The following is a 13,983-nucleotide window of genomic DNA, read 5'->3' as shown; positions in this document are numbered from 1 at the left end:
GTGGTCTTTTAAAAAACTATTTTCTGTGTATTCCAGTTTTTCTCGATCAGCTGAATAACAGGCTCATTTGAAAACAAAACCATACTTATATTTTCAGCACCACGAGCTCCAACTAACTGGAGACTTGGTAAGCTGCTGGGTCAAGGTGCATTTGGCAGAGTATATCTGTGTTATGATGCTGATACCGGAAGAGAACTGGCTGTTAAACAAGTTCAGTTTGATCCTGACAGTCCAGAAACCAGCAAGGTAAGCGATACCAAAGAGTTTGCAAAGAGCTTCTGTTGAAATGGTGTGTTCTAAACTAGACTGATGTTACTTTTCTTGAACAGCCTGATGTTTTAAAACATTATGTGTTTTCATGTCCTTGTCAGTAATCCTGTTTTGTAAGTACCTTAAAGAATTAGTTTTGTTAGCTGATTTTAATGTTGCATTGCATCCCATTTTTTTTGTTTTTGCTTTCAGACATATCCTCTATACAGTAAACATACGTATCTTAATTTGGCATAGTCTCAGCCTTTAGACCTAAACAATTATCAAGTGTGCTCTGAAATAGGTAATTATTTATACGTACAGGAATTGGAACCAGTTCCACTTAGAAGCAGAAAAATCTGTACTAATTTAAGTGTTCCCAAAAATAAATTCTCAAGGATATTTTGTTTGGCTTTGAAGGCAGTTTGAATTTTTTATCTTTTGGGGGGAATTGTTTGATTGCTTTTTGCTTGGTTTTTTGTTTGTTTTTTTTGAACCTTGGGCATCAGGGGAAGTTATTGTCACTTGCTGTATTTCTTCTTGAAGAGCAAAAGTTCCGTTGACAGTTTATTTTCACTATAAAATGAAACTGGTCCTTCCTTAAATACTGGGCACTTGAGGAAAGAAGCTATTTTAAAGTAGCACTGATCTTCTATATTTTTTTTCCCAAACTACTTGCTGCTTTCAACAGGATGGAAAAAGAATTGCTAACTTCCTGCATTAGGACTGCATTCTGCACTGTGGGGAGCAAGGCCAGGGAAACAATGGGTGTAAGCATGATTGCAGAATTGAATAGCTACTAGTTATAGTTGCTGCTACTAGTAATGTAGGATCGATGAAAAAAAAAAACAAGAATAGTTTGTGCTGTAGATTCTAGTTGTTGTTGTTGCTACTTCTTTAAAATGTAGCAGAAACACTGATTATGCTTTGAAGTGTTAAATATAAAATACTGTAGCCTGTCCTGTAGCAACAGTTTTGTGACCTCTGTTCTCACAGTATTTTGTAGTATTTCCCTTTTTGTATCAAAAAATGTTTTTCTTGTAACCTCAGAAGAGCAAGGTTATCAGTAATAGTCTGTGATAGATAAAAAGTAAGTTTTGGTGAAAGACTTGCAGGTGAAATTTGGAATCCAGTCGAGATTGAGTTCATGGGTTAGTGTTTTTCCAGCATCTTAATACACAGGCCATTTCAAATATCTTTCTGTTTGCAAAAGTTTTAATATTTCAGATAGCTCTAGGGAAAGCACCATATGCGTTGATGTTGTTCTTTGTTGCATGTCATTATCACAACGCCAAGTGGTCTTTAAAGGCATTTTTAAAGCATAGTCTGTCATCTTGGAAAAGTCAAGAATTAATGCTAATTACTGCATTACAAAGGTATAAAGATTTTTATTTTTTTGTACCCACTTGGAAGATTGTGACATTTTGCATGATGATCACTTCATGCACATAGTGGTACCTGCTATGCTCTGAAACAAATGTAGCTTCAAAACCAGAGAAACACTGGTGTAACACCAAAATCATCTTAAAGTCAGTTTATAGAAAAGCCATAGTTTTTATTTCCTTCAATCTAACAGTTATATTTTCTAACTATAAGATGTATAAACTTTACATAAGCTACAAGACTTTTTTTTTCTTAGCTTGCATAAACATCCAGTCATGCTTAAAAAAAAAAACCCAAAAAACAAAAACCCACAAATCCAAAACATTACTATTCCTATGTCAAGCATGGTAAATCTTGTCTGTTTTTTCTTTTAGGAAGTAAATGCACTTGAATGTGAAATTCAATTGCTGAAAAATCTGCTGCATGAAAGAATTGTTCAGTATTATGGCTTCTTGAGAGATCCACCAGAAAGAACACTCTCTATATTCATGGAATATATGCCTGGGGTAAGCAAGAGAGACTTTTTACTTCAGCCATCATTACTACGCAGTGTGACAAGCACCCAAGTAGACAGCTTTTGCAATAGTGCAGATAGATATTAAAGAAATGCCCAAGTGAAAAACAGTACCCAAAGATGGGTGCTGACAAGAGCTTGCAGCAGCTGACATTATCCGTTGCTTTTTTGGGGTTTCAGAGTTAGAGTGGTTTGTACAAAAGTTATTTGCGTTTGATTTTGGCACAAGACGTGCCTGGCAACATCTTTGAAAAACAGTGTTATCATTAATGAACTCACAAATCTTCCTGAATTTTAATGTTCCTCCTTGCTGTGTATCAGCTTGTGCTCTTGTGAAGTCACCATGTGAAGCACTCAGTTATTTAATAAAAAAAAAAAACACAAAAAAAAAACCCTTAAAGTAGCTAAGATGGGTGTGGGAATAAGTGCATACAGAAAATAATCTTGGTGCTTGCTTTCTGTGGGGCATTCAGGTACAGCTGAATGATTCTTCTACTGTTTCGTACAGGTCAGAAAACTAGATTTTCATTTTCTCACCAGGTGGTGTCAGCAGAGCTAAATAAAATGTGCTTGTATAAAAACATCGACTATTTCTGCAAAGTTACAGCATTTACTTTACTGTGGCACTCCACAGAAGAACAGTGGCAGTGAGGGGAGTGGGTGGTGGAAGTGAGTTGGAGGGGTTTTTTTGTTTCTTTTTTGGAGTTTTTTAGGTGAGTTCTGCACTCTTGGGAGGGGCTGTGTTGAATTTTTCTGAGATTTGGAGGACTGTCACAGAATTAATTCTCTAATATTTGGAAGACTTACACAGTTTGTAACTGTGTAACAAAGCCAAGTTATACAAAACAGTCACAAAAGCATTGATTTTTTATTTCATGTTATTTTAAGTCAAGACTTTATTACCTTTTAATTTTTACATACAGCACTATCTTCCAGCATTTGGTATTTTTGACAGTCTTTATTTTTCCCTGAGTATAAACTAACCAGAGTGAATGTTGTGTTCTATTCAAATTGAGCATCGTCATTTAACCATCAAAGAATTAGAGTGGTGTTTCAGTGAAAGTACTGTTCTTTTTCTTTACATCGTACTGGAACTATTCAGCTGCTTGACAGTTTTAAAGCTAATAGGTTAGCATTTCAGTATATGAATTCTCTGTCCAGCCTTTTTTTTTGTCAAAGTATGTATTTTTCTCAGTGGAGATAAAACTTTGCCTGTGCTTATAAGCCAGTCTAGAAAAGTACTGCAACTTTAAGTGTCTGCATTTCAGGCATAAATTTCATTGAAGTTCAGCCATGGTATCAGCCTGCTTGTGATTCTAGAAACGTTACTGGTTTATACTTCTTGTTTGCCGTAGGGTTCCATTAAAGACCAACTGAAAGCATATGGAGCACTCACAGAGAATGTGACTCGTAAATATACACGGCAGATTTTGGAAGGAGTTCACTATTTGCACAGTAATATGATTGTCCATCGGGATATTAAAGGTAATGATAGTGCTGTGCACAGTTCAGTGCTCTGTGCTACAGATTCTGTACCAGTTCTGTGTGAAGCACTAAAATGTGTGAGTTTGAAATGCCCAAATACTGACTTAAAATCAATAAGGTTGCTTTCTATCATTTATTCTTGTCATTGTTGTATCCTGAAGTGGAGAATATAAGCGTCTTTGTGATGTTCTAGCAGACTTCTGGCAATGCTTCTGTTGCATCTGTCTGCAAAACAATCATAATAGATTTCTTTCTAGTTTTATTTTAATATTAATAGTTTTGAACATACCCAAGGATGTCATTGCAAATAGAATGTGCATAGGAAAGCATCAAGATTTGAAAGCTTATTTTTACAGTTTTGTTTCATCAGTTATATTGAAGTTACCAAACACTTTGCTGGTACAAGAAATGACTGCAGAGGTGACTTGCCTGGTCAGATGACTTGGACTTCTTCTGTTTACTGGCAGGAAATCTGAGGAAACAGACATTTTTAGTTTCTGCAAATAGATAGGTACAAGATGGCTTGTATAAGCAAATTTATAAATATGTAGAGAGATGGTGATGTGCCAGAAAGGTGCATTGAGCACAATGTTGTGGTATTCCCTAAAACTCTTACAATTTTCCTGTTGCTTTGTATCAATAGTGTTGTGTTCCAAAAAAAGTTGAGCTGTCACTGTCAGTTTGTACATACTTAACTATATAAGTGTTCTGAAAAAACCTATGAGACAGCCTGAGGTTTTGCTTTAATGTAGAATGAAGACTTTTTCAGTTGTGAGATTTCTTTCCTCTTTCTTATTATTCCCCTTGTATAACATGTTCCTTATTTTGTCAGGAAGGCTTTACAAAGTGACTGGTACTTCCCAGGAAAGGCCTAGGATGCAAACCTGTGTGTACAGTTATTTTCTGAACCTTGGATTAGAGTAGTAGGAATGAGCAGAGAATGTAAATTATCTGATTTGAAATACTAGGCTGATCTTGCATTGTATCACTGCATCCAAACTTTTGCTACCATTTTCCACACTGAAATGCTAATATGCCTTTCATGAATGTAACACTGTGTTCCCTTCCTTCCAGGAGCAAATATTCTGCGAGATTCAGCAGGCAATGTGAAGCTCGGTGACTTTGGTGCCAGCAAACGACTGCAGACTATCTGTCTCTCTGGCACAGGAATGAAGTCTGTCACAGGAACTCCATACTGGATGAGTCCAGAAGTTATTAGTGGAGAAGGGTACGGCAGAAAAGCAGACATCTGGTATGTTAAAAAGGAAATAATTCTCTTCTCATTCACTTCAGAATAGTCAATTTTTTGAGTGTGTAGGTCTTTGTTATCTGAAGTTGGAGTGTTTTGTGCTGGGGTTTGAGCTGAAGAAGGTGGCAAGTAGCATTTAGTGTCATAGGATATTTGGGGAGTGTAACACTGAAATTTGGGAATTTTTCATTTGGCAATTTCCTGGCCCATCAATTTAAACAACATAAGATAATCCTTTGAAGCAGTCCTGCATGAAGTTAGGAATACCAGACTGCGAGTCCTGGACAGGTACTGGGTGAAAGCAACATGGGAAGCTTTGAAGCACCAGTTAAGTCAGTGGCCTGTAATGAAATTTCATCACTGAAATACCTTTGATGCAAGGCAGAAAATGAAATTCAGGTCCTTTAAAAAATGAGCACATAAGAATGAATTTACCAGATTTAAATGGGAAGTATCAAAAAATAATTTGGTTTAAGTTGTTATTAAATACTTAAGAATTAAGAGGGAAAGGTAATTTTAAAAAATGAATGCCTGTGATACACTGTGTAATATGACATAGTCTAACATAGGTCCAGCCCAGTGGACAGATGATTTTAGTGGTTAGATTCCTTGCACTGCAGGTGATCTGTGAACACACAGAATAATGGGTAGGCAACAGCAGAGATGCAGTAGTCCTATCAAATTGATGTCTCTCCAATTTAGAGATCCTTAGGACAGTGAGAAGAGCGTGCAGCAAGCTCACTGCCCTAGACTTCAAGAGAGCAGACTTTGGCCTCTTCAGGAACCTGCTTAGTAAGGTTCCATGGGATATAGCCCTGGAGGGCAGGGGGCTTAACTCTTGGTTGGTCTTCAAGGATCACCTGGTACAAGCTCAGGAGTGTAGTGATAGGACAAGGGGTAATGGGTTAAAACTTAAACAGGGGAAGTTTAGACTGGATATAAGGAGGAAATTCTTTCCTGTTAAGGTGGTGAGGCACTGGAATAGGTTGCCCAGTGATGTTGTGAATGCTCCATCCCTGGCAGTGTTGGACGAGGCCTTGGGTGATATGGTTTAGAGCGAGGTGTCCCTGCCCATGGCAGGGGGGTTGGAACTTAATGATCTTAAGGTCCTTTCCAACCCTAACTATTCTATTATTCTATGATTCTAATTCTTTGTTTAAAAAAGAACCATATTTTATCCAACCATTGGCAATACTTTAAATACCAGGGAAATTAATTAAGCCTACTTCAAATCACTTATTCAAGTATAGCAGAATAATTACTATTAGAACAGCCTTATAGATTTCAGCAGTTGACTTGTTCAACATTGAATTATTTGTACCAGGCTTAATAGATGTTTTTGTGATGGAGAGAATTCTCATTGAAACTAAGAAAAATTACTGAAGTTTGACTTCAGACAGTCAGTAAATCCTATTGTGTAAATAAATGGGCCTCTGTCTAACTAAACTTCTTGCAAACATATTAGTAAAACATAAGACTTCATGAAAAATAGGAAATTATTCCAGCTATCCATTTTGCAGTATCATTTGCTTGTTATTGGAAGAGGCTGATCTTGCAGGACTTACGGAACAAAAGTTTTCTGGCCACATGCATATCTTTCTGCCTTCCTAAATCCTTTAAACGTAAGCTTTGTATGCAAAGATTGTTTAGGATCTTAACATTTTGTTTGGCAATTTAAGTGTATTTTTAGTATCCTTAACTAGCAGAGGAAGGTACCACTGAAGTATGGGTTTCAACTTTTGAAGTGCCATGTTATGTTCGCACATTACTCATGCCTTTTTAAGGAGCTAGCAGGGTACTCAAAGCATTCCTCTTGCTTTGCATTTCCATTAGGCCTTAAAGAGAATGAAAGCTTTCAAGTGCATCCAAATCCTGCAGGTGTCTAAAGAGCTGGGACACACAGCACTGGTGGCCTCCATGAGCCTGCTGAACACTGAATAGTGCAGTGCCATAACACAGTTGGCATTGCCTAGATAAATATCTTGTTACCTCTTCCTTGACGTAGTAGATTTTTGTCCTGTGAAGTAATAAAGTGAAGATGTGGGTAGTGATGTGTGTAACTTTAAGGTAGAGCATACAGCTATACATGCAGGTTTTTTAGAGCTGTTTTCCACTGAAGCTGCTCTATAGAGTTAAGTGGACAGTACTTACCGGGGGTATTTTAGTCGCGTTCTGCTATTTTTTTGTGTTCCTAAAAGGGCATGACTCTGTTGTAACCTGCTGTTTTCACTTCTGCCTCTGTTTCAGGAGTGTAGGTTGTACAGTGGTAGAAATGCTAACGGAGAAGCCACCGTGGGCAGAGTTTGAAGCAATGGCTGCCATCTTTAAAATTGCCACTCAGCCCACCAACCCCCAGCTACCACCTCATGTCTCCGACCATGCTCGGGATTTCCTGAAACGGATTTTTATCGAGGCCAAGCTGCGACCATTTGCAGATGAACTGCTAAGACACACGTTTGCACACTATCACTAACAGCCTGCCTCAACTCAGCTTGCATCTACTGCATTTATTTTCTATTTGACTGCACTTTTATTTTTTACAAAAAAAGGAGGAAAAAAAGACAAGAGAGAATTTTTTCTCTTGAATCTTTGTTTCATTTAGATTGTAAACAATCTAAATTTTGTATCTAAGATGAGAATCTTCTCTCCCCAGCTCCCACCAGGACTAGAAATTTTGTTTCTATGATGTACTGATGTGGTTCATGTAGATAAAGCACTTTAGTACATATTTGTTCCTTATTTAACGAGGAAAAAAAAAAGACAAATGCTTGGACAGTCAGGAACTGTGTGACTTTTTCTGACACCGCTGACTGACTCAGGGTGCAGGGAAAAACAGACATGCAGCTAAAGGACAGAAGGTTACTTCTCTGTGATTCTTCTTTACATTGTAGGTACTTTTGTGGCAGAGAGTTCTAAGTTCTTACCATATTTTAGCAGTTTAATCAGTTTCTGGACTTTACAATTTAAGTCGGAACACACAGTTCTGAGAGTTAATGATAAAGCTAGAACTTTGAACTCTTTGTACACCAGTGTGTCTAATCGGTACTTCTATGTGACCAAAAGAAAATAACAAAAAAGAACTCAACACTGATGTACTAGTTTGAGGTTTCGGTGTAGAACTATTGCATTTTCTTAATAGGAAAATAACTACAGGCAAACAGATTATAGAACCAGACTCTTCAGAGCTACTATACTGCAAGGGGGAAATTTCCATAATAGACAAGGGTCAGCTGTTGGATGTAAATAATTAGGAGAATGCCTCCTGCTGTATCTGCCAAAGACAACCTCTGCTGCATAAGCTTGGAGGGTGACAGTTATCCTAGATAAGGAAAAAAACAGTGATGTTGAGAATCAGTTCTCCTCCACAATCCCATGAATAGCTGGAGGGGGAGTGACTAATCCTTGTGCAGTATATGAGTTACTTGAGTCAGACTGAGCTGTAAGAAATGTTTTCGAAGCTGTTGAGAGGCGCTAGGATGGAATGTATGTCAACATCAAGTGCCTGAATAATACAAAATTCTTCCCATTATGCACTAAAAAAACTTCTAGTAACACGGTTCAGTCATCTAGGGTGTGTTGAAAATTCCTGAAATAATTAAACATCTTTAACACCAGGAATAAATTGCTGAGAAATACAAAACTCTATTTACATTTTTAATAAGGTAGCGATGTTGAATTCACATAAATAAGGAGGCACAGCACAAAAGACTGTATGAAAAATAATCCAGAAGTGCAAAGAGGGCCAGCAACTAAATAACATATGTGATTACTTCAGCCTGATAATCCAGATGATCGGTGTTTGTCGGACTTCCAGCTGTCATAAAACGTACGTTAATCACTTTTTCCATTGCTGAAAGAGTATAGTAAAAGAACAAGAGTAAAACTCTGAAATACTGCTTCTCAGTTGAGAGGTCCAGGTACTGATCAGGTGTAGAATGACTGACTTTTCATAACAGAAGTCGAACTCCCATAGTTTTGTAGAACACAACACAAATAATTTAAAGGGTATTTGGAAATAAACTGTTGGACTACAGAACTGAAATACTGTATACTGTTTTGGATGATTCATTACTTGCTTTTGTTGTTTAGTGAAGGCAGAGCAGGTTGGTACTGTGAACCATGTCCGTGCTGACAAGGCTCTACCTGTTTTGTATCTTTACAGACTATCAGAATTATGAAGTGCATGGAGATAGAAGAAGCAGCTTACCCATTCCCGTGGTAGCTCACTCATGAGATTTCCAGATTTATGCTGCTAACTTCCAAATTTTTTATCAGAGCATAAGCAGGAGTATGGCTTTATCCTAAATATTTTTAGCTGCAGTGGAGCAAAATGACTTCTTTTGAGTCCATCGTCTCTCCTGTGACTGAGGGCAGTGGCTTCTTTGGTTTATATGAGTATTTTGCCCAGCACTTAGAATTTTCTCAGTCAAGGTACACAACTGTGCAAGGTTTTCTGAGCATTTGAAGAACTAGCCAAGCCAGGGAAGGTTTAGAAGACTGAAAGGAAAAAGGAAAGTCAGTTTGTACTGACATATTTTTAGTCACTTCTCTGTCACTAGATCAAAGCTATGGAAGCAGCTTTTGAGAAGAATTGATATGTACTCTGCTGTAAAGGACTTTTGCTTTATAAGCAAAATCTAGTGACAGCAGGGATGTACAGCATAATAGTTTATGTAGGTAATTTAAATATCATATCATCAAAATGGTTGATCTCAAACAGATAAAGAAGGTACCAAAACCAAGATGAAAAATGTATATTAAAGTCAGTATTGCACAGTGATACCTGAAAAGGTAAGGAAATTTTCTATTACCAAAAAGGACATTAAAGGGAAAATGTAACCAGGTTTATCTGTAGCATTCATAACATTTAAATATACTATTCTAAAATGAAACTGCACTCTCTGAAGCTTGACAATTTTCAGAATCTAGTTTTCTTATAATGTGTCCTTTTTGTGAGGCAGTGCTGGCTCATGTATATTGCAATATCACTTCCTTGTTGGGATTTTTAATTACTGAGTAATCAAGTTTGCTGCTTTTGTGCCTTTTTGAAAAAATGGCATTCAGTCATGACAACGGTAAGCATTTTGGAGCCAGGAGAAAGAGAATTGTCAGAAGGCATGTTCCTTCATTTCTTTGCCGTATCAGAAAGCTGCCAACGTAGGATGCTTCTTAAATGAAGATGCTATTTTCCAGTTAAAGTGATTCTAGTAAAATTTTATTAATTTAACCAAGATTAGGCTTGAGCTGTTGTTTTTTTCACCCTGTGGAGATTTTGTCTGCTGGTTTAAGCAACTTACAGTATATTATATAGATATTAACAAATATTTTGAGCTAGAAATAATTATGAAACTAAATCAGACCTTTAGCAAAAGGCTAGCCTAGTATGCATCCCTTATTGGGGTAATGCAGTAAAAGAAGCTGCATTACCTGACATAGTACCTCTATATACAGTGTCTGTAGAACACTTACATTGGCTACTGATAATGAACAAACGCTAGTTCTAGAGCCTGAGAGAACTTGAGAGGGCGCGTGGAACTGCATATTTAAACTTCCAGTTTAAATCCCTGCTCGCAACTTCTTGTATCTTACTAACAAAGACACCAGCATTTTAGAATTGTGAATTATTCTTAATGTTGGATCCAATGACTAGAAAATGCCAGTGAAAACAATACCATTGCAGGGTGTTTTGCTTTCCTGTAAGTGCCACAATGAAGTGGTTCCTTCAGTCAAGAAGGACCGAGGTTCCCAGTGAATATGCGTATCTTCAACACTTACTTATTGGCCAAAGAATTTTATTATTCTGTCTGTTGCATGTATTAAGTAACAACAGTTAAACTGCTTCTCTATTATGGTTTCAGTGGTGTAACTAACAAACTTGTTAAAGTGCAACTGAAAGTTTCAGTTGTGTTAGAGCAAGTTGTGTATTTTTAATCTGCGTGATAGAAATATCAGTGTGGAAACATAAAAAGGTATGGATCCAATAACTGCAAAGGTAAATTGGCCTAGTCTTTTTTCCTTGTCAGTTTTAGTCTTAAAATTTGGAGTTACAATTTGATTTGTAGCTAAACAGTCCTTTTAGTATAACAACACAAAAATGTCTTTTTGTTGGTTTTTCTTTTTTTTTTTTTTAGCTAGTGCCTTTTTATCTGTTTGCCTTAATTTTGTTCATATTTGAACACCATATTGAAATATGCCATACAATTCCGTGTCACCAAAGAGTCTTAGAATATGGGCACTTTTTCCCAAAGTACCCAAACCAGAATTTGCCTGACTACATTAAAAAGTGTGCTTTAGTTAGAACCTGCAGCACACGTTTACATTCAGAACTTTAAAAAGTGATTTTTTGAGCACTTCCTGAGGGCTTCCTGTGCTAACACAGGTTTTGTATTTGTGGTTTGGAGATTGTACACTGATGCACATACCAGAAAAGGGACTTTTCTGCTCTCACAGAAATACTGTTAGAGCCAAGATTTAGCTTCCTAGCTTTGGTACTAGACTCTGGGTTTACTTTAGAGATTGCAGCAGCATTCGTAACGGGCTTGGGAGTTATAGTTGGTACATCTGTAAACGTGGTACTGAATTAAAAGCTGTTTACTTTCAACACACAAGATATAATGTGTCTAGCAAATCAGCAGATTTCTCAGTGAGGTTACCACCATGCCTGTGACATTCTTTCCTGTGCCTTTTGGGTAAATCTAACCTGCCGTTGTCTTGACTGAAAACCTTGTAGCACCTGTAGGTACAGTGCAGTACAGCAAGCCATTCTTTGGGACAACACAGAGCAATGTCTAACTGCAGCTTCAGAGACTTGAGCAAATTGGTCAGATCTACAGTTAATTATAACTGATTTCTTACTTTTTTAATCTTGAAAGTCTTTGTCACGCATATAGAAGAGTATAATGTGTGTGCTTGAATGTAAGTCCCTATGGTATTTCTGGAAAAGCAGAAGTATTACTGCCAGTATCATTTCTTCTTGCTGGTAACTTGCTGTCTTGTGTCAATAACAAGTCTGCAGTGTAAAATCACGTACAATTACCAAAGCTTTTCTATCCCCATATACATACAGCCAGAAGTGATGTTTCATGAATTAGTAGTTACTTAGAGATACATGTATATCCATCAGAAAGCTACTGCTGATTAAAGCAGGTACTAGTAAAAAGTGATAGACACTGCCCATATTTAAGAGATTTGGGTGTTTGTAGTCGCTGTTTTGATGTGCAAAACTCATGCCAGCATTAAAATGAAGAGTTTTCTTTTTAAAACTCTTAATCTAACTATTGTAATTTTAAAACTGGTGCATAAGTTTGGTGACTAGACCTGGTGACTTTTGCAACCGGATTTGAGCTTTGGGACATTCAAGGAACACCACAAAGATAAGTAGATTTGTGACCCAAGCTGCTCCATGAACCATAGTGAGAACATTTCAGAACTACTGGGGAGCAGTCTGTTTGACCTTATGGCAACATGTCACCCACAGCTACCTGGGTGTCAGTGCTGCCTTCAGGAGGAGCCACAAATGCACACCAGTGGGGGCAGGCAGAAATGCCACCAACCCAGGGTTTCTGAAGCAAAGTCCTCAATCAGAACCAAAGGAGCTCCTTTCTCTCTTTATTCCCCCCCGCTTGGCTTGCATGGGTTTTCTGCCTAGTTGGCATAACTTCGGTACTGCATAGGTGGTGGCCACTAACAACTCCTGAATAAGATGTGAGTTCACGCACAGCTTTATATCAGGGCCCTGTCACTTGAATCCAGGTTGCTGCAGCTTCCTGCTTGCTGGAGTAACCCTTGGGTTTTCCCTGGCAATATACATACATGTGTGCTTGAGGGGTCAACAGGGTGGAGGAAATGAGCTTTCTCACATGTCAGGGCACCGATGCTAGCAGGCATGCTTCCTCTAGGTCTTAGTTTTTACAAACCTATTTTAAAGGGAGAGGAACTGGATAAAAACACATTAAAATTTTATCTTAACGGTTCAGCCCTTACATTTAGGCCACCGATGAGGATTGGATGTCAGGGTCTTCTGGAGAGAGAGAAGGAAAAGGATACTCTTAACTCCAGACTGCATAGTCATAGGAAATATTTCAGAGGTTTTTCATGTCTTTCTCTCCAAAACTAGATTATCCTTTTTCCCAGAGGTTATATAATGTGGATTTTAAAACAAGGATTGCATTTTCTTTTCTGAACAGGCATTAGATTGTCAGTTCCATAGTGTTTGTTTCGCATTAATATCACTAAAAAAGGTGGTGTCCTCCTAAAATTGGAACAGTTTATTAAAGCCCAGTGTCTGTCATCTCAGGCCTCGCAGGAGTCATGTAATGGAGTATCACTGTAAATACATGGAGGAGACTTAGATGAATTGGAACGTAGGCTTTTAGTTTCATGAAGCTATGAATAAAAATTTGTAAATTTTCTCTTGATCTAATGTACATTTTTATGTAGCCATTAAATCCTCTATTTAATCTATCGGTTTCTCACTGTAAATGTTTTTACTCTCAGTTGAATGCTGGGCACAGTTTGTAATGTATGTACACAAAGGTGTTTTTTTCTATCAACGTTGACTTTTTTGCACATTTTTGAAAATATTTAATTTGTACACTGATTTAATACTCTGACCAATTGTTGATGGGTGTATGGGAATCACGTGTGCGTGCAATGTACTACTGTCTGGATGTATGGGGTTTTTTATTACTTTTGAGATGTTGCTACCAGTAACTGCACTGCTGTTGCTGCTTTACATGGAATATCTTGTGTATAAAAAAAACAAACAAAAAAGAGATAAAAAATACAATTAAAAAATTAGCCTATGGTTATCTTGGTTGAGGAACTCAGGAGTTGAGTATTGCTTGCTAGTTCCGTTTGTCCAGCAACCTGCCAAACTGAGAAACAAACAGACCCCCTTGTAATTCTGTGTATGCATTGAATGTGTGTGTGTATATATGTATCTCCCAGTAATCTTATTCCACAATTTCATTTCTACATTTTTATGAACTTGTTTTTTAAGGGTACTATGTTTAGTTAGAATAATTAAAATATATAAAAGCTTTGAGAGATGATTTACTAGATAAATATATTTTCAGCTGGCTGATGTTCAAAATATTTTTTT

General features: G+C 37.4%; 1 protein-coding gene across 4 annotated transcripts in view; it reads left to right on the top strand.

Moving 5' to 3' along the window:
* MAP3K2 (mitogen-activated protein kinase kinase kinase 2) overlaps positions 1 to 13,343 on the top strand; it is a 55,785-nt gene extending 42,442 nt beyond the window's left edge. For all 4 annotated transcript variants that reach the window (XM_061370140.1, XM_061370139.1, XM_061370141.1 and 1 more), the window contains 5 exons: positions 98 to 246; positions 2,007 to 2,138; positions 3,502 to 3,631; positions 4,706 to 4,883; positions 7,128 to 13,343. In XM_061370140.1, coding sequence (XP_061226124.1) covers positions 98 to 246; positions 2,007 to 2,138; positions 3,502 to 3,631; positions 4,706 to 4,883; positions 7,128 to 7,353 — 815 coding nt within the window. In that variant the 3' untranslated portion in view covers positions 7,354 to 13,343. The remainder of the gene's footprint in view (positions 1 to 97; positions 247 to 2,006; positions 2,139 to 3,501; positions 3,632 to 4,705; positions 4,884 to 7,127) is intronic.
* The last annotated feature ends 640 nt before the right edge of the window (positions 13,344 to 13,983 follow it).

The sequence above is a fragment of the Neopsephotus bourkii genome, unplaced genomic scaffold (assembly GCF_033783945.1).
Source record: "Neopsephotus bourkii isolate Nb327-2 ecotype Australia unplaced genomic scaffold, CSIRO-AGI_Nbou_v1 NB_1526, whole genome shotgun sequence".
NCBI classification, from domain to species: domain Eukaryota; kingdom Metazoa; phylum Chordata; class Aves; order Psittaciformes; family Psittacidae; genus Neopsephotus; species Neopsephotus bourkii.
The sequence above is the reverse complement of the archived record's forward strand: the minus strand, read 5'-3'. Positions and strand labels throughout refer to the sequence as shown.